The sequence below is a fragment of the Musca vetustissima genome, unplaced genomic scaffold, assembly GCF_032173495.1.
Source record: "Musca vetustissima isolate MV318-11 ecotype Yass unplaced genomic scaffold, APGP_CSIRO_Mvet_v1 utg3339, whole genome shotgun sequence".
NCBI lineage: Eukaryota > Metazoa > Arthropoda > Insecta > Diptera > Muscidae > Musca > Musca vetustissima.
In genome coordinates this window covers 153,224-178,155 of record NW_026876688.1, presented here as the reverse complement: position 1 = coordinate 178,155, position 24,932 = coordinate 153,224, and the positions used below count along the sequence as shown (strand labels likewise).

The window sequence follows — 24,932 nt, the reverse complement described above, 5'->3', positions numbered from 1 at the left end:
TAATCAATGTATACGCTTTCAAATAGTTTTACGCTCTACCATATACGTTTCATATTAGTTCACTACACTAAAAGCACCGAGAACAGCTGTTTATTGACAAAACACGACCATACGGCAATTGCTCTCCGCACTGAACATACCCCAGCTTTGAGCAAGTGGCTGTCAGTTGAGTGTTCGTTGCAGTGCAGCAGAGGAGAAAAAAAGAAAAACATTCATTTTAGACAACATTTAGAAAACAGGGAACAAGTCCAGGGATTTTTTAAAGTAATAATTTTGTATTAACTTTTATTGCAAAAGTGTAAAAGAAAGAGACCATTGTTTAGAAAGACTGTGGCAAAAGAGAATACCCAGATAATATACAAAGAAAGTAAGTTAAAACCCGAAAAATCTTTAAATGAAACTTGATCAATCACACGACATTAACAGCAGAGAGACAACGAAAGAAAGCAAGAAAAAAATAGAAAATATAAGTGAAAGTTTTTTGTTTCTCACTCTTGTTGCGCGTTGTTGTATTGGATTACAACGTCTGATTGGATTTTGTGAAATAGCTAGCGAGCCGAGCGAGCGGGGACATGATGTAATAACCCATCATTTTGGATAGTCTCCCCAATTGAGGCATATTCTTTTGTTAAATTATCACCTATCTTTGTGGCTGAATGCAACATGTCGCAATGAATGAATTAATGGGGGTCGTGTTGTGCACGCCGGATGGCTGGAAATTATTTAAAAGAAAAAGTGTGGATGTAGATTATAACAAGGAAGCATGATTTAATCTGTTCACTGAAGTGATCTGGGTATTTTAAATCATTCCGATGTTGTGGTTTTCATTCATCATTATCATGGTTTTTCTTGATTAATTCCAGGCCATACTTATTGCCGATGGCATGTTCTTGAGCATCAATTATGATTGGCTGTTGTTATGTTTGCATGCATGCTCGCCGCCGTTGTGTATTTCTGGCAATATCGTGTGATTGCCTGCGTACGTACGTACATACATATATGCGGGTGTGTGATATTTGGTGACAAATTACGATTTACAGTCAGTTCTGCAATATTGAAAAAAAAAAAAACAAATGCATTTAGGAGATTGTCGTTGATTAAATTTTTGCATAAACGGAAAGAAAAGACTAATGTTTAGAACTACAAATTGCCGCATTAAACTGAATAAAGATCAATGTTTAGAAGTACATCAAATCTAAAGAAACAGGGGACATGTGGAGGGTCTAAAAACAATGACAAATTATCAATGAAAATTAAAGGCATTTTCTATTGAACGCAATATTGAATAATTCCATTTATATAGAATTCAGTGTATTTGTGAATTATTGTGTAGTGACTTATGATTGCACTTTGTCCTCCCTATCTTATATTATTAATCAGTCAATAGAAATTATGCCCGTCCGCGTGCATTGTTCTTCCTCAATAGCCTCATGCATTTGCAAATTGTCTGTTATAAAATTGTTTGTCGTTTTTTTTTTTTTAAATTAAAATTGTATTAAATTGAAATTCTATCTTTATCATATGGAATCAATTGCAAATAAATGTCAGAGGAGTCCCATGTGCAGTGCAAAAAAAGAAAATCAACACGCATGTTTGTTTCAATTAACAATTCAAGTTCAATTACCTTTAATAATATGGCATACAATTACATTCAATTGCACTTAAAATAATTGATTTGGTTTGATAGTAGAATTAATGAAATGGGCAATAATATTTCAAGAATTGCAATAATTCCTAATAACAAAAGATTTCAAAAGACTGTTTAAGAATTGTTCAGAGGTTTTCTTTTTATTAAGGAATTATATTCTTAGAAGAACCCAAAGATTGTTATGAAAGAAATTGAGCTTTTGCTTTAGGATTTTTCATGAATTGAAAATATTAAGATATTCACTTATATATTCATTTGTAAACCCTTCCCTAGTCTGCTTTCAGAATGCACAACCGGCCTAGAAATTTGAAATCGAATTTGTTCAATATTGCACTTTTGAGGGATGTTACGAAACCCATTTTCAAACTACAAAATTTTCCTATTCAATTTCCATGATTATGTTTTAATTATATTCGAGTTAATGTAACATTATTGATGGAAAAATTGGTAATTAATTTGGAACCTCGATATAAGTTCATCTGTTTACCCCCATGATTAAATGTTGTGTAAATGCATTACTAAAAATGCAACGCGTCAATAATAACTTTATACTTAATATATCATTACGCAAAATTTTCCTATTCAATTTCCATGATTATGTTTTAATTATATTCGAGTTAATGTAAGATTATTGATGGAAAAAATGGTAATTAATTTGGAAATTGTAATTGGCTAATTAATCGATTTAATTTATAGGGGAACCTTGATATAAGTTCATCAGTTTACCCCCATGATTAAATGTTGTGTAAATGCATTACTAAAAATGCAACGCGTCAATAATAACTTTATACTTAATATATCATTAGTCGATAAAATTTTAATTTTTTTAATTAATAATCGGTGTCATAGATCTTAACCGATTTTTTTTTATCTTGTGGTGCCATCAGATATTTGTTAATTGTTGCCCCATGAAGCTTGAAAATCGTAAGTATAGCTTGTGGATTTATATAGTTCCTAATAAATTGCGTAATTTCGATACAAGATTTGAATATTTTCATACGATTCTTTAAAGAGTTTTGACTTGACCCAGCGAAACCCTCCTCCATATAAACCAAAATGGGAAAATATTTTTATATTCTCCACCATAATATGTCATCCCATTTGCAACAAAATATTCACCGAAGCTCCTTAAATTTCGGAGCCTCTAATTAATTTTCGATATTTTCAAACTGGCTTTTCAACAGAATTGGCTTTAATTGTGTCTATATTTCTGGTTCATCTTACTACAAACAAGTAAAAACGTACTAGTCTATGTTGCCGACAGGCTGAGGGTATAGCCTATGGTTTGTGGAGGTCTTCGAAATTACACAGAGGTTTTATTATTTGTTCTAACAAAGGTATATATTTTTATCAAAGAGGTTTCGGATTTACTGGTGCTCAAATCGGTCATTCAATTCGCTTCAAATTACATTTTATAAAATATTGACCAATATTAGACCATTTGTGATGGCGACAAAAGAAGAAGTGGAGGAATGGGCCAAAGACCGTTCGCATGATATTATAAAATAAATAAAATTAATTTTCACAATATGTTGACCATTTTGTGGGGAAGGTACCAAAGTAAGTGGACCGATATTCCCAATCTTCGAACTTGACCTAAGTTTGGAAGAAATATTACGATGTGCAAATTTGAATGAAATCGGTTACCACCTTTGAGCTTTGATTAGGTGCAAATAAAGGTCCATGTCCTTTACATATATTTTGGTGGCCTTATGCACATTTTCAACCTATTTGATTCTGTTTCGAGCTGTAATTTATCATACCTAGAAACTTGTTTGTTTAATTGAATGTCTAAATTTATAGGTCCTTAAGTGACAGATCGTCATTGAATTCGCAAAAATCGGACAATTACGATATCGTCAACTTTAAAAAATTATTAAGTCACTACCTCAAAATTGGTATAGTTCGAGGCTCTTTTTCCTAGCACTTCACATAGATTTACTGCATTTAAAATTACTAGCCAAATTTGTAAATAGGCATGATGCTATTTTAATGTCTAAAAGACCTCACACAAATTTCTATATTTGCTGGGTTTTGACATAGATTCCATATAATGATTTCATTATTTTAAGTTTTGCTTCTGTAATTCAATGAAGCTATGTTTAGATGTGAGACTTTAGGTCAGAAATGTGACATGAACTTTCAAAAAAAAAAAATTTTTTTTTTTTTTTTTTTGAAATTGACTGTGTCTAAATGTTAATCCATGTTTGAAAATGTTCTTGAAAATAGCTACATGTAGGAGGTGTCATTGTATAAAAACCGTGTTTAAACATGATTTCAAATTGAACATTACTATGAGGAGATCTGTCATCCTCTAAAATCCGGAATTAAAAAATTACTTGTTGTACTTTTCCACCATGTTGCTGTCATTTGGCTTTTAAAATTTCTGATTAAGAAAAAAAGTCACCTCCTAGAAAATTCTTCCCACGAAAATGGGTAAGAACTCAGTAATTTGGAGTTATAATTACTGTGAAAATTTGGGAGTTGACTTTGTTGTTTTTTTTGAATCGCTATTAATGAAGCATATCCTCCTAAGCAGAAAACTAATCTTAAATATTAATATATATAAAAATATATAAATGTATTCCCAGCCAAAACTGCTATAAAATAAATGACTCTCCCTTTAGATCTTAATCTGGCCCCCTATATTTTCTTACTCAACTTATTATGCGTCTTATTTATTTTGTAAATAGAATAAATATGTGGTTCAAAGTGCCACAATTTCCATTTGCGCACAAAATGGGGCAGGAAAACAGGTCACAAAGAGAGAACAAAAGATGCTGTTGGCGAAAACAAAGAAGGCTATTAAAATTATTCATTTAAAATTTGCAGGCAAAAATAAGGCCACGAGTTCTATAGGAAAAGTGTGAACTTTAAAACAATATGGGCGATAACTAATCAACATTTTCTAGGCAAATTAAAAACAAACAGAAAATATTGTTTATCTAATTAAAAGAGAAACAAAAAATTGTCTTGGGCGGGCTACTATCAAAATGACTTTTAAAATTTCCCCCACAGCGAAAAGAAGTTTGGGGAAATATAAAAAAACGTTACCAATCAATAGATATGAATATAAAAATAACTATAAACGGCCATAACTTATCGGCTATATTACACCATATAGATAAGCCAGCGCACACATGCGAAACAAAGTTGAAGAATAGTGGATGACAAACACCATTGTTGTTACGCAGATTTTCAGAATAGGAAAGTAATAACTATAGCCACATCTATGGGGGCATTGTTAACCAAAAAACTACAGAAATAAATTATGAAAAGTCAACGTATTCCGCTAGACTCCAAAACAACAAGACAAAGTACAAAAGTCGTAAATGTTTGAAAATAAACAAGATATTGCCATTGTTATGACGCAACTATTTTCTTTCTTTCGAAGAGAGCACACGACGAAAGAAACGAAAAAAAGAGATTACACGCGCCCCAGACCTTTGGCGTTGTAGTATGTGGTAAAGGTGTTCCATGCGGCAACGAAAACAATCCACAAAAGTTCAGCGTCAGCAGCTAGCTGGCTAATGCATGCATACACGCCGCCAAACAACAGCGTCAATCAGTTAATGTATAAACAATAGCGCCACTTCTCTCCACAATAACGCATTGTCCATCCATAGCCAGCTAGTCAGTCAGTGAGCCAAATCATTCATATTGGGCCTAAATTCTTGTATTGCTCAGTCAGTTCATAGTGTATTGCGTTCGAAGAAAAAAAATATGTTTTGAGGTTTTTGTTGTACCTGGTGCTCTTGTTGTTGTCTCTGATGATCACTGAGCGAGTGTTCGAACGAAATTCATTGGCAGACGTTGTGTCAGTTATACAAGTGGTTTTCACTTAAACGGTTGGTTGTGATCGCAAAATTAACAAAATAAAAATACTGGAGAATTTACAAAAAAGTGAAAACAAATATTCATAACTGTGAAAAGGATTTCTTGTGAAACAAAGTAATTATTTTTAAATATCCTTATTAATTTTAAAAAATAATAACAAAAATACTTCCAACACAAAATTCCATAAACTGTTTTGCTATAAACATTTTTTTTGATTTCGTAGAAATTTGATTCGCAGAAAGAAATTTGTTTATTTTTGTTAATGAATTTTGGAAAAACAAAACTGGAAATAAATGAACATTTTCTCCTGGTGAATGATGGCTGACTAAGCAAATATTGTGTTTTTTTGTAAATATTGCTATATTGACGTTGTTAATTTTTCATTGCCAAAAAAAATTGAAGTACTATTTTGTGTGTGTGAATTGCGCCATGAGTTTTGATTGCTGCAATAAGAAGAAGTGTTTTGGTAATGACCTAAATACCAAAGGGATTTACCTGTGTAATTAACACCTTTTTTGAAGGCACAAATTATGCTCACAGCTAGCTCTTCAAATGCTTACACGTTGTCTTTAAGTTATGTGTTGGAATGTAGGAAATTTTATGAGGATGATATGAAAGTGTGGTTGACGCTAGTTACCATATTCAAATTTGTTATGGATGAACAAATAATTCAACTAAAAGAAGTAACCTACATGGTTTTTCGGAACTAGGAGATGTACGACATCCTATGTAAAATAATTGGCAAAATTGTCCTTGACATTAAAAACATTTCCATTTTTTAGTATATAATAACTTTGAAATTTTTAATGAAAATACTCCTTATAGTGCTTTCTGAATATTAGGTGAATATGGCTATAACTTTTAACTACATTATAATGTATTGTTACCTTTTTGACAGGCGATTTATCATGAAAACTTTTATGAACCCATCTTCGTCGGCACTATCCGCTCATGAACTATTGGATTCATATCGCAACAAATAGTATCTTCGATAAAAATTTCAAATGTATCTGAAGAATGTCCCTAAACTATTACCAAACCAGAAATATTTGTATAGAAGTCGTCAAAGCTAACATGAAATTGATTTGAATTTAACCTAATTTTTACTTTTCTATATAGAGCAGCAAAACGAATTAAAAAACACATCAAATTTACTTACTTGAGTTTCCCGGAATGTAACAACCATTAACCAAAAGGCAACAAAAAGATCCATACATAAGCGAGCCAGATGTTTAAATGATTTTGCAGAACAAAAATCCATTTCTCGGGTTTCCATATTAATATTCTGAACTTTTGTTAAAGTTGGGGTCGGAAAATTGTTTATATTGTTTTATAAATTATTAACCCGACCGAAGAATGTCATGCCTTGTCGTTATCTTAACTGAACATACCCCTTTGGGGGAGAATAGGAGATAATTTGCATAGTCACTCAATGCCACTTCAATTTATTACTTATGTTAAAAAACACGAATATTTAAAAATTCACTTTAAAAACACGAAACACGCACTAAATGGAAAGAAATGTTACTTAATTTGAATGTTTATTGTCAATTGAACACATTTTATTAACCGAAAATACACATTTTTGCAAATTAATTGTGAAAAAGCACAAACGAAAACCGAGCTTAACGAACGATGTACGATCACTGACGAATGTCATGCAGTATAGTGTTGGTTAGCGCAATTTTAATGCAATTTGTCATTAAAGTATGTGAATGTCAGTTACCAATAGTTGAAGAAGAAGAGCTACACATCTAACATATTTCGCTTACGTTCCTTATCCTTTTGAATTACTGAACATACCCCTTGTGCAAGAATACAAGGAGAAAATTTGCATAGTAACTTCAATTTATTATTTATGTTACAAAAAACACGAATATTTAATATTTCACGTTCAAAACACGAAACACGCACAAAATTGAAAGAAATTTTACTTAATTTGAACGTTTATTGTCAATTTAACACATTTTATTAACCGAAAATACGCATTTTTGCCAACTAATTGTGGAAAAACACAAAAGAAAACCGAGCTTAACGAACGATGAACGATCACTGACGAAAGTCATGTAAAATAGTGTTGGTTAGCGCAATTTTAATGCAACCTGTCATTATCGTTGACCTATGTGAATGTCAGATATCAGTAGTGGAAGAAGAAGAGATACACATCGCTTACTTTCCTTATCCTTTTGAATTACTGAACATACCCCTTGTGTAAGAATATAAGGAGAACATTTGCTTTGTTAATCTATGTCACTTCAATTTATAATTTATATCACAAAAAACATGAATATTTATAATTCACCGTAAAAATAATTTTAGCAAGCGAGAATTCTTTGCATTTGCGTTGCAATGTCTACTTCCTTTGACCCGAGGAACTTATTCAGTATTATTCACTTTGTGTCACAAATGCTTTTTTATTATTCATATTTTTTAAACAATAACAACACAATTTCATAGTTTATTGTCAATTTAACACATTTTATTAACCGAAAATACGCGTTTTTGCAAACTAATTGTGGAGAAGCACAAAGGAAAACGCGATTTTAACGAACGATGAACGATCACTGACGAAAGCTATACAAAATAGTGTTGGTCAGCGTAATTGTAATGCAATTGTCATTAACGTGTGTGAGTGCCAGTAGTGGAAGAAGAAGGCTACACATTTGACATTTATTTTCATACATTTCTTTCGGTTGGATATCCTTTTGAATCAAGTACAATTGCTTAACATACCCATTGCACGGGAATATAGGGAGAAGAAATGCATAGTCACTCAATTTCTATTCAATTTATTATCTTTATCACAACAGACATGAGCATTTATGTTTTTCCATTAAAACCAGTATCACACACCATTCTTTACAGTGACAATAGGCGGCAATTGCCCGAAGGAATTATTACATTATTATTCACAATGTAACACATGATCTTATTATTCGTTTTTAACAATTATAACTCAATTGTATCGTTAATGTTAATTTAACACATTTTATTAACCGAAACACACATATTTTTGGCAAGAAATTGTGAAGAAGCACAAAAAACCGAGCTTAACGAATGACGAACGATCACTGACGAAATTTTTGAAAATAGTGTTGGTTAGCGCATTTTATAAAAAATGTGTTATTAACGTGCCTTTCGTTAATATTGTAAGAAGAAGAGATAGTTAGTTCAGCCATATCCTTTAATATTTCAAAAGAATTTCTTTCACGGAACAATATTAGATGAGGAGTGGTATCCTATTGACGAATCAACTAAACTAGCATACAATATAATTATGTAACGTTATTTTGCCAGATTTTAAAAGGTCTGTGGAATTAAATGGCAATGGAAAAATACCTAATACAATGTAGTATACAGAAAATGACAGAATATGCTATTTTTATGCATTTTTTAAATTAATTAATCAAACAAACCGAAATAAATTTGCATGTGTATTTATAACACAATTTATTTACATATGTTTACATTTTGAAATTGATCTTTCAAAATCTGCATAAACTTGTCACACACACCTTATTTTTTCATGTCTCATTAACATCTTCATGTTATGGTAATTTTTAAAGTCATCCTCGTAAATAAGAAATTTTGAAATTTTTTTGTTTACAATAAAACTGGCTTCAGTGGTCTCCGGCAAATTAGTTGTTAAGGCTTGTGCTTTTCCGTGTTTGTATGTGTGTTTATGTGACACAACACAGGCTGCTTCTCGTTGATATTCCAGTCAGAAAGTCTGACAGACTTATTTCATTTACAATAAAAATCAAGACTACCACTGCACCAGCAATAGCAACAACAACAAGCATTTTCTAAAGAGAAAATATGCTTGGTTTATTTTTCTGGATACCGAACCTCAAAAAAAGCTAAAAATTATGTATGTATGTTGTTATGGATTTTAAATTGCAGCTCATTGTGTGATTTAGAGATTGTTTTTTAACAGTTTTAGGAGAAAGTTATTGAAGTGTGCGTGTGTATGCATGTGCCTACGTTAAGCATGGGCTATTAGTTAAACTGTAATCTGAGTTTATTGATTAAAACAAGTGTATTTTTGTAAAGAAAATTTCGTTTAGGTTTTCTTAGCCCTTACCCCCTGCTTAACTTTTTCATTTTAGGTCATCCCAAAGAAATTTTTTGTAAAACATAAAAATGTAAATTAGAATTTACATAAAATCTCCCACATTTATCTTCTATTTTTATTAAATAAATTTCCAACAAGAAACCGGAAATTTCCTATTAGTTTCACATGAGCATAAAAATTACAACACAAATTGAGAAATCCACAAAAATTTGTCAACATATCGAAACCTAACATCATCGTACGATTTGATTTTATTTACTCTCTTGTTCAAAGATTTTGTTTGTATTTTGTGTGTTTTTGTTTACTTGGACACAAAAGAGATGAGTAGGCTAGGCTGTCTGTCTGTCTGTCAATAACGCAATCATAAAACTAATATTTACTGCCGCCATGCTTGCTGGCTTGTAAACCAGGCCAGAAAGGTTTTCAGTTTCGAAACAAGACTAAAATACAACAACCAAAGAAGAATTATTCACAGTTTAATTCATGGTCATTACTATTAACTGCACAAAAAAAATGGTGAAAGTGTTTTTTAGTTGTTTTCTTAAATACCTATGTCTTGGCATTTAATCAAAATGTTAAACGATAACAAAGGTATTAAATATACATATGGATATGTATATATTACTGTGTACTTGTATGGAAGTAAAAAAAATTTACAGACTTCTTATTAAGTGCAAAAGTTTTAAAGTTCAACAGCAATTTTTTTAAGACGTAATATTGGAGACTTTTTGTAAAAAAATTATGTTTAATTAATAGTCATATTTTATATACATTATATTAAAATTTCTCATTTAATTGCTTTTATACTTTATAGTTTTTTATTGCCAACAGTATTTTTATTCGCCTAGAAGTATGCTACATATGTTTACTTATTGTCATTTTACCAATGAAATTCATCATTTCACAACACTGGTGATATTAAGTCGTTGTGCATACTGTTTATACTAAGGGAAGAAGAAGAGCTGCGTGCTAAAGAGAGTGATATATAAACAAAAATATCTACTTCTCTTATAAAGAAATTAAATTATTATATAAAATTACTCAATTATTACTTGTAAATTCAAAAATAGCAGATAATTAGCATTACTTTAAATATACATAATATATGTATTTCTAACAAAAAATACACTTGCCAATTTTAGATTTTATATTATCATCTGGAAAACTATGTTTACACAAAGCACATTCAAACATATTACATGTTCAACTGAAAAATAAACGCACAAAAACATGAAGTGTTGATAAATTTTTTATTTGATCCAAATCGTTAAAAATAATAATGCAATTATTTTATATATATTTAAATTTTTAAGTTATTCAAATTCAATAACAATACTAATTGATTATATTTTTCTCTCTTTATTTTCAGTTATATTTTTTCTTTCTTACCTCTTCAACGCTGTAAATAAATAAACACACAATAATAAAATGTGGCCCGAAAATGTTGGTATTTTAGCCATTGAGGTCTTATTCCCCTCACAGTATGTCGATCAAACCGAATTGGAACAATTCGATGGTGCCTCCGCCGGTAAATATACCATTGGTTTGGGCCAATCGAAAATGGGCTTCTGTTCGGATCGTGAAGATGTCAATTCCCTGTGCCTGACTGTTGTAACCCGCCTTATGGAAAGACATAATATTAAAGCCGCCGATATTGGCCGTCTAGAAGTTGGTACCGAAACAATTGTCGACAAATCGAAATCAGTTAAATCCGTACTGATGCAACTGTTTGCCGATAGTGGTAATACCGATATGGAAGGTATTGATACCACAAATGCCTGTTATGGTGGTACTGCTGCTCTCTTCAATGCCATCAATTGGGTAGAATCATCTAGCTGGGATGGCCGTTTGGCCTTGGCAGTTTGTGCGGATATTGCGGTGTACGCCAAGGGTGCTGCACGTCCAACAGGTGGCGCCGGCGCCATTGCCATGCTGGTGGGACCAAATGCACCTTTGGTTTTCGAAAGAGGCCTTAGAGCAACACACATGGAACATGCCTACGATTTCTATAAGCCAGATTTGAGTTCAGAATACCCAACAGTCGATGGCAAATTATCTATTCAATGTTACTTGTCTGCTTTGGATACCTGCTATCAGTTGTATCGTAAGAAATTCGAAAAACTCAATCCCCAAAACGAAAAGGAGGGCTTGGACAACTTCGATGCCATTCTCTTCCACACCCCATTCTGCAAATTAGTACAAAAATCTGTGGCTCGCTTGGTATTCAATGACTTTTTGCTTACCGCCGATGAAACAAAACGCGCCCAAAAATATCCCGCTTTGGAAAAATTCAATAACCACACACTGGCCACAACCTATTTCGATCGTGATGTGGAAAAGGCATTCATGACACAATTTGCCAATGTCTTTGAGGAGAAGACGAAAAAATCACTGCTGTTGGCCAATCAAGTCGGCAATATGTACACTCCCTCGGTCTATTCAGGTTTGGTATCACTGCTGGTCAGTGAGAAGCCTGAAAATTTAGTTGGCAAGCGAATTGCTGTATTTTCATACGGATCCGGCTTGGCTGCATCTATGTACTCCATCAAAGTGACCTCAAATGCGGATGTCTTCCAGAAATTCAGTGAGAAACTGAACTATGTTTTGCCTTTGCTGAATTCCCGGGAGAAAGTGGCGCCCGAAGTGTTCTCGGAACTGATGGAGATTCGCGAAAAGAACAATCATGCCGCACCCTATACGCCCACAGGCAGCATTAGTGCCTTGTTCCCGGGCACCTACTACCTCAAGAGTGTTGATGAAATGCATCGGCGCACCTATGAACGTACACCAACCATTTCAAATGGTGTGCACTGAAATAGTGTGTGTGCGTGTGAAAGAGGAGAACATTTTGAAGCAGAACAGAAAGCTCCAGCTACTTTAGCTTTACTTAACTACAATTAAATTTAATCTAGTTAATAATAATAATTAATATGGAATGGAAAAAAAACAACAACAAACACACACAACAAATCATAAAACTTTAAAAGTTTTATACGAAAGAAAAAAACAATAATTGATATAAAAAAATACATCGGAAAAAAATTAACTTTAAATTAGTTTAAATTTTGTTGATTTCTATACAATTTTATATTACATATATAGCTATGTATTTATTTTCAATTACTTTTCTTAACAACAACAATACAAGCCAGCAAAACAACTAGTACTTGACAATAATGATGATGGTGCTGAAGATAATGGTTTATTTCAAATAAACTAATAGTGGTTTATTCAAAAGCCAACAATTGTGTTCTGGCTTAACTAAATCTTTAACACTATCAGATAAAAAATTTAATAAATTATTTATTTTTTAGCTTAAAACTATTCAAAAATATTATTGTAACGCTATTTCCCAGTTTTTTTTCTCTTCCCCCCATTTATATCTTTGCATCTACAAAACTAAGTTCAACAATATGAAAAACTTGTCATCGACATTAGGTTATTAATTTTTAAAATTATATATATTGTATAATGATTACTACAATTTTTTTGTTTAATTTATAAAAAAATAAAATTTTTATTTTACTCAAGGAAAATGTATGGAAATTGTATTTTATTTATGTGGTGGTACAGTTTAAAGTTTCCATGATATCTTATATTGTTTCAGATCATATGGATCCTTCTAAATTCTATTACATGACATTGACATTAGAACTTTGTATCAATCGAATTGACAACTGTACACCACTAGCTTAACAAAATCTAGTACAATGTGAACATAATATTACATTGAATAAGGCTTCTAGTACGTTTACATTTAACCGGATTTCGTTAACCCAGTGGGTTTCAATTGTCAATTCCTTTCAATATATACCAAATAAATCCTCATAAAGTAGGTTAACCCGGTAAAAAGTTCTAATGTATATTTCGTTTTGCCCAAAAAAAAATATTTTAAATTAATAAAAATAGCATTGGAATGAAAATTGCTATACTAGTCAATGATAATCGGCCAAAATCAATTAATGGGACGGTTTAAAAGATGTTCTCTTCAATTTAAACATGTTTTACAGGTTCGTTCGGGTAAGAGAAAGGTTTTCCAGAAAAAAGCTGAAAGAGAGTATACACGATCATCAGTTCAAAATGTCACACTACAAACAGAATCTGGGCAAAATTTATTAAAAAATTAAAATGTGTACACCATTCAAAATTTAGCATCATTTAGTCAATTGAGATGGCAACACTTTAAATTTAGTGATTGATAACGGCGGAACGTCATTATCGACAAACATCAGTTTTGATCAGTTACCAATAAGTCTTTTGTTGCCACATTGTCGCATTGATAAATGTCAACCATCAAGCGGGTTTACCTATAATATTTGATCATGATTAAAGACCGAATATGGGTTTATTTTTAAAAAATGACGAATTTTTTAATATATGTTCCACGAAAATCTAGCCTTAAAGTAGGGTTAGATTTACGAAATGTACTTTATTTTAAATGTCATGCCATAGCGAATACATCAAATAAAGAGCGATGACGTTTTTGTCTCGATCATATGTGAAATTTTTCTTTATAATATTTCACATGGTTGGCAACATTGCACATCGAAGCCAAGTAGAAATTACACACGTTCACAGTTAATCGAGACATCAGCTGCGCTAAATGGACTACCTATTTATTGTGCCATGGTATACCCCATGCCACAATGAATAGGTAAAATTTACCACTTTGACATTGTGCCATGGGTATACCCATGGCACAATGAATAGGTAGTCCATTTAGCGCAGCTGATGTCTGGATTAACTGTCAAAGTGTGTAATTTCTACCTAGCTTCGATGTGCAATGTTGCCAACCATGTGAAATATTATAAAGAAAATTTTCACATATGATCGAGACAAAAACGTCATCGCTCTTTATTTGATGTATTCGCTATGGCATGACATTTAAAATAAAGTACATTTCGTAAATCTAACCCTACTTTAAGGCTAGATTTTCGTGGAACATATATTAAAAAATTCGTGCGCTAAATGGACTACCTATTTATTGTGCCATGGTATACCTATTTTTCCATATAATATTTCAAAAATTTGGCAGCATTGCACATCGAATTCAAGTAAAATTTACCACTTTGACATTGTGCCATGGGTATACCCATGGCACAATGAATAGGTAGTCCATTTAGCGCAGCTGATGTCTTGATTAACTGTCAAAGTGGGTAATTTTTACTTGAATTCGTTGTGCAGTGTTGCCAACCATTTGAAATATTATATGGAAATTTTTGACAGATAATCGAGACAAAAACAAAGGTTGTTGTTGTGATACATCACCTTATTATTGCCATGGTATACCCTATGGAATTGACATTTTAAATCCAGAGAATTTGGTACGAGCCCGTTTAGAATATGCCTTGCAATCCATTCGATTTGTGAATCGATGAAAACTATGGAAACGTTTTTTATTATTTTCAATATTCATTTTACTCGCTTTTTTGTTCAATATTACAGTGAACTAAACTTACACAAGCAACCACAAAATATAATGAAAATAAAATTCGTAATTAATTTGTAAACAATAATACCATGATAGACACGTTCAAAACATACTTATATACACACAATACCATAATTTTGGTTATTGGTTTGTTATTAGATTACAGAAAATCCAAAAAACAAAACACTTTTGCAATGACCTTGCTATCAATCAAAAATCAAATTTCAAATGAAAAAATATACATTTTATTGGCATTTATTCAACAAATCTATGTACTTATTATAAATTCTATATATATTTGTTTTTGGATTGTTTATTCTTCTTTGGATGTATGTATGTATTTAATAATTAACGTAAGACGTCAATTATTTTCTACCACTTTGCAAAGCCGTAAACTTATAGAACATAACACCTAAAATAGAAAAAAATTAGATTAGAAAATTATTTTAAGTGAAGTCGATAGTATATAATTAAATAAGGGTAAAGGTCGAAAATAAAATTATATTATCTAATTTGATATATGACTGATGGTTTTGTGCATTAAGGTCGACTTAAAAAGTGAGCAAGCAGATTAATGACATGCACGAAGATCGCGTCTGTAAAGGCTATGTGACAGCACAGCAAAAAATGAGAGTACATATGTCAATGAGGGCTCGTATAACATACCGTTAACCACGACCACTAAAGTAATTGACTGTTGACGGCAATCGTTATTTATTTGACAGGAAATGACAAATTAAATAACAATGGGAATTCATCAAAAACCAGCTTTAGCCTAATTATTTCTGAAATAAAATTATTATATTCAATACTCACCATTGGGATTAATACGTGTTTCAAAAACGGTCGATGGTTTCACGAATCCTAAATATCTGTTATTGTCGTAAAGATCCTAAAAAGGTATTTAAAAAAATAATTAAAAATCTAAAAATGTTCAGCATTTCAAAATGCACTTACTGTAACTGAATAACCACGAGGATTTGTCAAATTCAATTCGGAAAGTTTAAATTTAATTGTATAGGGAGCACCATCGGCACGACGACTAACAAATGCCACAGCATATGAATATTCACCATTCAAAATTACGGGTGTAATCGGTCTTGACCATACCTATAAAGTGGAAGTTAACATTATTTCAAAATACATTTTCGTGTACGCTTCAAATTCCTTACCTCAATTTTGTTTTTGATTGAAATTCGTCTACCTTGAATACCCAAAGGATCTTGATCGACAGCAATGACGTGCCTAATAAGAAATATAAATATTTTTAATTATTTATTTTAACCATTGATTTGTTTACATTTTTATATGTTGTGATATTTTATATGGGGTATGTTCAGTCAAAAGAGAATTAAGTGGTTAGCTAAGGCGACCATACTTAGAAAAATAAAAAATGACATCAGGAAAAAATTGAAAACAATTCAACAAAATTTCTATTTTTAGATTTGTATAGGTTCTGAAACCCACCAATAGTGTCACGATACTCAATCTAAAAATTTTCAATGTAACAGTCATGTAGTCATAAAATTTATCAATACAAAAAAATATATATATTTTTTATTTTTTAAGAGTAAGAGCCTGAACAGTACAAGTACTGCAACGACTTGACAAAAAATATGTGTTTAAATATTCTAAAATAAATATTGACCAAGGTTTAACAAATAGAGATGACGTTCATTGAAATAGATGACAGACGGACATTTATAGAGGTCAGGCAATAAAACCAGATAATTGTCCTCTAAAAAGAAGGAATATGGCCACCTTAGGTTAGCTCCATGATGCAATAATAAGGTGATGTATGAAAACAAAAACCTTTGTTTTTGACTCGACCATCTGTCAAATTTCCTTATAATATTTAACATGGTTGGCAACATTGCACATCGAACTCAAGTAGAAATTACGCACTTTGACAGTTAATCCAGTCATCAGCTGCGCTAAATGGACTACCTATTTATTGTGCCATGGTTAACTCACTATCTGTTTGGATTGTCAACTATGAATACGTTCGTAAATAACGGACATGAACGGTCACATGGTCAAACAAGTAAAATTTGTGTCCTGCTTAAGACTAATCAATAATTTTTTAAGAAAGCTTAATTATAGGTTAAATGGATTTTAAATTCTTATAAAAAGCTTAAACTAATTGCAAATGCATTCAATACTCGTAACTTACTTGTTTTGTAAAATTTCCTTAATTTCTGGACGAACAGCTGACAAATCATTTGACATAATTAAAGGAGCCGCCAAAATAGACCACACCGCCATTTGTAATTTACTTTGATCGTACGATAGACCATAATTGCCAAGGATAAGCTGAAAAAAACAAAACAAATTCATTAAAAGGGTAAAACAATTAATTTCGAAACAGAATAAACACCTCGACTTTTAACGCTTACGAAATAAATAGCAGCAAGCGGTGTACACACTACCAGATTTGAGTGACAGTTTGGTACGAGTTTTGCTTTTTTTGATACATCAAGCTAAAATATGGCTGTTTGTTGGTCAATCAGTAAGCGGCAAGAAATCTGGCAGTTTAAACTGGTAGTGTGTACTCGCTTTATGCCTGCCCGTGCATAAAATCTCCTATCATTTCTTTAAACTTACCATATCAGGATCATTCCAATGTCCTGGTCCAGCATGTGGTTGAATTCTATCTTGATTCTTGGAGAAATAATCCATAATTTGTGCAACCGATTCAAATGAGTCATCAATATCATTCCAATTACGCCATAAATTACAATGTTGCTTCAAAGCTTCATAGTTGGGCTAAATATAACAAAAACAAAACCATAAGAACCGTATTTAAAAGCATTTATTATTTTACTACAACATACCAATTTTCCCTCATATTCCTGATATACTGGCCAACTGCATGAATACACCATTGGACGTCCTGTGCGATTTAACAAACGACCAAATTCCGGATAACCTTCATCCATTTGATTAATATCCGCATAGCAGCCATCTAATTTAACATAATCAACATCCCATTCGGCAAATGTTTGAGCATCCAAGGCCATGTTGTTGATAACACCAGGATAGCCGGCACAGGTATTTGTACCATAATCTTGATATAAACCGAACTTTACACCTCTTTGATGGATCTGGAAAAACGATAATTATTTTTATCTGTAGTTTCTGTGTTTGTTATTAATATAACTCACATAATCCGCCAATGCATTGAGACCACTTGGAAACCGTTTACGATCTTCAACTAATCGATTGGTGACATTATCACGTTCCTTTTCCAACCAACAATCATCAATGATAACATATTCATAGCCGGCAGCCAAATATCCTTCATCGACCAGCAAGTCAGTGGTGCGTTTAAATAAGTTTTCACTAATGAAATAATAAAATAAAATTATTAAATAAAATATTTTGTGAATGTATTGAGTTATTATTATTTTTTTAATATATAAAAAATTATATCTATACTGAATGTTTTAAGTCACGTTTAATACGGCAATTAAATTAAAACTTTTTAAATCACTGTACCAAATGTAAACGTATTATGCCCTCTAAATCGTAGATGTTTATGCTTGTATTAAAATGATATAAAGCTAGTCACCTGATATTTGTTTACGTATACATACAAATTTCTAATACCACGCAGCTGACCAGTATTCTCAAAATCCTAATAGGAATTTATCAAGGTCATCCACGGAGACCAGCTGGATATCAGGTGCCTCTCACAATTGCTGTCAAAATTCATCATTGTGAATAGACTTCCATTATGAAAACGTATGTAGGATATTTTTTAAGGGATTCAGAATAAATCGACGATCCAATTTAGCATCATTTAATTCTATGCCTATATTTTGTTTTGTAAACAAACATCACCTGATACGTAATAATATTCTCAATGCAAACAAATAAGATTTGTTTTCCGTAATTAAAAACCTAACAAGGTTAATCTCGATTAAAAATAATATAATTTTTCAATTCTTCCTGTTTCTCTTCAAAGCAAGGAAATGAATTGTCGTTGTTTCAAAATCACATAGTTTTAAAAGATTTGTCGAATAATAAAATGTGGATAGCTAGTAAAAAATATCAGAACTAGATTATTAAAAGGGAAGACACATACGAGGATTTCAGGCATAATGTTTTAAGTTGACATTGTTAAATGTAAACGAATAAATTGGAATGGCGCCCAAATTGAATTGGACTCTGAAATTTCGTTACAAATTCGAATTCAATACAATACAACATAAAGATTCATGCCTTGAATCCTCGTGTGTGTATGTCCTTTAAGAGCTTTTCCGATTTCGAAACACAATCGTATAATTTTTTACACATTTGTACACATTTTCATGTCACATTTTTCACTTTTGATTTATTTATTTTTTGTTTCATATTTACCTTATACACTCGTCAGGATATTTATTACAATCGGTAATACAGCGATAACGTTCCCAATGCATCCAACCCATGGGCGGTGTACGAGCCAAACCATTTTCCAAAGCCAACGATGCCTGTATGGCAACACTCAGTACGAGGAATTTTAAAATAGTTTTATACATTTCTTCCAGGATTTTTTTTCTAAAAAAAAAATAACCGAAAACCCGTTATTCTTAGCGTTCAGAGATACAACCCAGTAAGACACTGAGTACTTAATGTTTGATTGTTGTTGAAAACAGCCGTATTTTATAAGACTTCGTTTGTTTTTCAAAAAAAAAACGTATGCAACATACAGTATATGGGGGAGAGGATTCCCAGTTGTGTTATGTTATCACTCTCACACTGATAGACAACACCCCCTAATGATCTCCAACTATAGGTAGTGGTGGAGTAGATATTTTGTTGTCAAAACACACAGGTGGCCAAAACTAAAGCAACTGAAGCGGAAAAGAGTATTAATAGCCTTAAACGGCATTTACATTAGAACTTTTTACCGGGTTAATCTACTTTATGAGGATTTATTTGATATATATACAATGGAACTGGCAATTTAAACCCACTGGGTTAGCGAAATCCGGGACAATGTAAACGTACTATTATATTCGTACCAAAAATCAAATTTAAAACATTTCCGAGTTGTCGGATAGATGAAGAAGATCATAATGTTGGGTATATTTTATATGAGGTATGTTCAGTCAAAAGACAATTTAGAGGTAAGAACACTATCGGTTTGGACTGTCAAATTCCACAAATGGTGGCTTCACACAGACTGAAGGTATATGAACTTTTAGATTATAGCTTTTATCGTGATAATTCGAATTATCTCTAATTGCAATATCGAACTGAATTTATCTAGATTTTTACCATAAAAAATTAAATTTATTCAATATCTCATTTTGCTCGCAATCCTGAATGAAAACGACAAATGCAACTCTGATTTTGTTCCAAAAAATTCATCACTTCTCCTAAAAGTATCAAAATGTCAACGCTTTAAAATTCAAGGACGAAAATGTCGTAGAACTTTAAGGAGGAAACACATATGAGAATTCAGGCTTGGCATGTTATGTTGGCTTTGTATGATATCAGAGTCAAACTTGAATTTGTAAGCCGTTCTCCTTTATCCTTTTACAATAAAATAAGCCAACTTAACATGCCAATCTTGAAGTCGTCTTATGTGTTTCCCCTTTAGCCTGTACTTCTAAAAAATGCGAACAAAATAAAAAAATATCGACTTAAGAGCTCCGCCGAATTTCAGTTGCTTCAGTTTTGACCATCAGTGTAAGTATGTAACATAATGAAGAAGATAATATGACACCAGGAGGGGGATGTTACCTCCAATTGTTGATTGTTGGTTATCAGTTCAGACGTGCATACATAAGTAGTATGACACTTTAAAGTTTAAATGTGTTCTTGTATTTTGTTTGTTTACTTTAAAATTGATTTGCAAATATTTTATCACTCAAAAATACATCGGCGCACTCACACACATGCGCTTTCTCATTCGAGTAGAACACCCAATTGAAAAGGAGACTTTTTTGGAGAACTTCGAATGATAAGAAAACAATCTCAAGAATATTCTCACTTAACAAAATCAAACATCTAGTTAAGGTACTTTCTTTACACTTTCTATCTCTCTTTCCCTTTCTTTCTGTGTGTCTCTTGCTTAGTGCCACCTTATTACACTTCTTGTGCTTGTATTGATATATTAATTAATTTAAATGTACCGTTTAAAATTGATGACACCGGATTTTTTTGTAATTTTTTGTTTGTTTCTTTTTTTTGAATTTTTTAATCTTTGGATAAGTAAAGACAACGACTACCGTCCGGCGGCTATTCCATTAATTCCGAATGCCGCACATTGCTATCGAACGTATAGTTCAAGACTAACTGAGACATATCAATTGTGAAGCAAGCCCACAATTATCGAACGAAGCTTGACTTGGACTTGATCAACAAGAACTACAAGAAAGATGATTGATAAGAAATAAATTGAGTACATATTTTTGTCATTTTACACACAACGACATACAAAGTAATAACAATAATAATAACAACAACAATATCTTGAGATAATATTCAATGACCCCAAGATTGCAAATTGTTTGAATACGAAATAAGCAAAGGAAAAATTTGAGAGAATATTTGTTACATTTCATGAATGAGATTCTAATGATTTTGACTGATGTTTGGTTCGAACTGGATGTTATTTATTTATTATTTTATTTTTTTGAAAAACTTTCATAAAAGACATAATAGGAAAATCTTAAACGGCATTTACATTAGAATATTTTACTGGTTTAACCTACTTTATGAAGATTTATTTGGCATATATTTAAAGGAATGGACAATTTAAACCCACCGAATTAACGAAATCCAGTGTAAACGTATTCTGAGTAATAGTACGTTTATATTTTACCAGATTTCATTAACGCAGTTGATTTAAATGGTCAATTCCATGATGCAATAATAAGGTGATGTATACCAACAAAAACTTTTGTTTTTGTCTCGATTATCTGTCAAATTTTTCCATACAATATTTCAACTGGTTGACAACACTGCACATCGAATTCAAGTAGAAACTTTGAAAGTTAATCAAGACATCAGCTGCGCTGGACTACCTATTCATTGTGCCATGGTCAATTCCAAGATTTATTAATAATGTCAACCACCTAGCGAAAGTCAGCTGTGTTTTCTCAAGTCTAATGTCAAAAATTTGGTCTTTGTTTACGTTTTCATAATGTAAGTCTACTCACAATAATGGATTTTGACAGCAAACGTGAGAGGCAGCTGATTTCCAGCTGGTCTCCCTGGACGACCTTATTTATAGGCATTGGTCGATTCCCTTGTTTATATGTCAAATAAATCCTCATAATGAAAGTTAACCCATCTTGCGGCAGAATTTTATTTGAATAACGATCGAAATTATGATACGACACAGTTTTTTAATGAACAACAATTTGCAAATGTTCATCACATGAATCTTAAATAAATTTCTTCTGCGCAAATTAATAATTTTCAATGTATACAAACAAAAATCAGCTGATTATCACTTAGATTAAAGGTTTCTGGATTTCGTTAATCGAATCGATTTAAAATCGTATAAATTAATGTAATTTAAGCTAGTATAAAAGCGCTATAAGTCAAATATGTTGACTGTTGCTTACCAGCCTTAATATGCGTTTAGACTATAGCTTTTGTGTCGGTAATATTCATTATTATTTAATTGCTAATTCGATTTACCACACAAAATGTCACCACTAATAATATCGATTTGCTCGAAATCCTGTGTTACATCGAGATATTTTCAAATACATCTCTGATTTTGCATCAAAAAATGCATTAGTTCTACTACAATCGCTTCACTCTTCAAAATACATTAAATTTAGATTTACGAAATCCACTCGGTCTCAAATGTCAATTCCATTGCGTACACGTGAAATATAATTCACTGGATTTGTGAACAGGATTAACGTTACATTTACGAAATGAAATTGACATTTGAGATCGGGTGGATTTAGTAGTCTAAACGTAGCCTAATATCACTTTAACATTTACTAAATCCAGTTGAATAAATTCTCATGGATTCTAATGTAAATGCAGTTGAAAAATAATACGGCAGCATCTGAAAAGCTAATATGAAAATAACAGCTGATTGTCATCTTTCTAAAATTTTACTAGACTAATCAACTAGGATTTGTATCGTAATTTAGAAGACATAGCCTAAACGTGATTTTACCTTAAATTACGTTTAGATTGACGTCAAATAAAACCACTGAATCTATTACTGGGATTTACTAGACGTATACGAATGGAATAAGAATTGAATTTAATATCATATAAAACTTATTATACAAAGTTTCTTCCCATTTTTTGCACTTCCACAAAATCTATATCATTCCCACACCACATTACCCTTTCTTACATTGGAATTTTTCCACTTTTATGACATTGCCCATATTACTGCAAAAAAAAAAAAATGAAAGGTTTTGCTCTCATTTTCATTTGTAAATATAAATATTATAAGTGCTGATATTGATAAATTATTATTTGATGATGGAAGAACATAAATGGGCCATCGGCGTTTTCATGTCGCCGCCGCACTTTAATTGAGAGCTACACATGTGGGACACTTGCAATGACATGTTGCATAATGGGGGCTTGATGTCGTTTATTTTTTTATACACTTTTTGAATTGGCAATTATGGAAAACATAAATGAAATCTTAAAAATAATACCTGCATACATTATGTAAAAAACGATAAAATATAATCAATGTAGGTTATGCAATTTTCGAGGAGTATTAATTTGTGCCAACATACAAAACAATTAAAATGATTTATTAAGATAATAATTGCAGATGCAACTAATGGAGCAAATTAAAAAAATTCAATTTAATAATAGTATTCCTTATATTGTAGATCAGATTTATTGGGAATGACTAAACCATATGCGCAATTAAGGCGGAAACACATAAGAGGACTTCAGGCTTGCCATGTTAAGTTGAGTTCTTTTATTGTAAAAGAATAAAGGAGAACGGCGGCCGAAATCAAGATTGACTTTGATATTCCTTAATAAATTGACAATCCATACAAAGCCAACTTAACAGGTCACACCTGAATCCTCGTATGTGTTTCCCCCTTTAGGCTATGTCAATTCCATAGGGTGTACGTCAAATATAATCCACTCGATTTGTGACAGGATTAACGTGACGTAGTCTTAGTAGTCTAAACGTAGCCTAAAAGTGATTATTACAAGCTACCTATCAGCTGATTCCATTTTTTTTCTCAAGATTCTATTAAATCAAAATATATATTCTATACATATCTATATCTGTATTGTTTTGAAAGCATGTCAAATAAATTCAAACAAAATCTAAATATATTCAAATTTAATTGAAAATAACTTATAATAACTTTTACCTCGTTCATCTGGAAGTAATTATTTAGTTATGGAGGAAACAAACATTTCATCGTATTCCCTATAGGATTTTGGTATGAAATCATACATTTTCATTATTTGCGGTTTTAATTTTGTGTTGACAAAATATCAAATAAAAACAACCACTCGTTGCTAATATTTTTATATTTGACAGAAGAAGCCACCAGTCATAGTTGCTTGAATACCATATTAAATAAATTTATATTTAATTGAAATGAATATGATTTTTTACAGCGTTGGTCCGAAAGTAATAACTTTGTTACTCATTACTTTATATTGCCTACTGGTTTCATTCATTTCTAGCTTTTTTAGTTATTTATTGTATGTTTTTTTATATTTGACAGAAGAAGCTAACAGCTACATAGTTGCTTTTTTGTTTTCCAACTCAACCTTGTATTATTGTACCATGATTCTAATAAGAACCAATCCAATTTTCTGCAAATCAGTCATTTTCCAACTACAACCCTATTGACCATGATAACAAAACAAGAAATTTATTGTATTGTTGCGTATGTTTTTTTATATTTGACAGAAGAAGCTACATAGTTGCTTTTTTGTTTTCCAATTCAACCTGTTTTACTTGTATTATAATACCTTGGTTC

General features: G+C 31.7%; 2 protein-coding genes across 2 annotated transcripts; one reads left to right on the top strand and one right to left on the bottom strand.

Annotated features, from left to right (window-relative positions):
• The first annotated feature begins 10,988 nt into the window (after positions 1–10,988).
• On the top strand, positions 10,989–12,374 carry LOC133321262 (hydroxymethylglutaryl-CoA synthase 1). Its single transcript, XM_061530357.1, has one exon. The coding sequence runs from the start codon at positions 10,989–10,991 to the stop codon at positions 12,372–12,374; it is 1,386 nt and encodes a 461-aa protein (XP_061386341.1).
• Positions 12,375–15,356: 2,982 nt separating this feature from the next.
• On the bottom strand, positions 15,357–19,514 carry LOC133321275 (alpha-N-acetylgalactosaminidase). The gene is made up of 9 exons (XM_061530372.1): positions 19,354–19,514; positions 18,156–18,333; positions 17,826–18,095; positions 17,596–17,757; positions 17,165–17,304; positions 16,164–16,236; positions 15,949–16,101; positions 15,808–15,883; positions 15,357–15,403 (listed from the first exon to the last, which is right to left on the bottom strand). Exons 1-9 carry the CDS (start codon positions 19,512–19,514, stop codon positions 15,357–15,359), a joined length of 1,260 nt encoding a protein of 419 aa, XP_061386356.1.
• Between the last annotated feature and the right edge of the window lie 5,418 nt (positions 19,515–24,932).

Coding starts and splice junctions, on each gene's coding strand:
- LOC133321262 (XM_061530357.1), top strand. CDS start 10,989: ATGTGGCCCGAAAATGTTGGTATTTTAGCCATTGAGGTCTTATTCCCC.
- LOC133321275 (XM_061530372.1), bottom strand. CDS start 19,514: ATGTATAAAACTATTTTAAAATTCCTCGTACTGAGTGTTGCCATACAG. Junction 18,096..18,155: donor TCAATGCATTGGCGGATTAT/GTGAGTTATATT, acceptor TCGTTTTTCCAG/ATCCATCAAAGAGGTGTAAA. Junction 16,102..16,163: donor CAATCAAAAACAAAATTGAG/GTAAGGAATTTG, acceptor TCCACTTTATAG/GTATGGTCAAGACCGATTAC.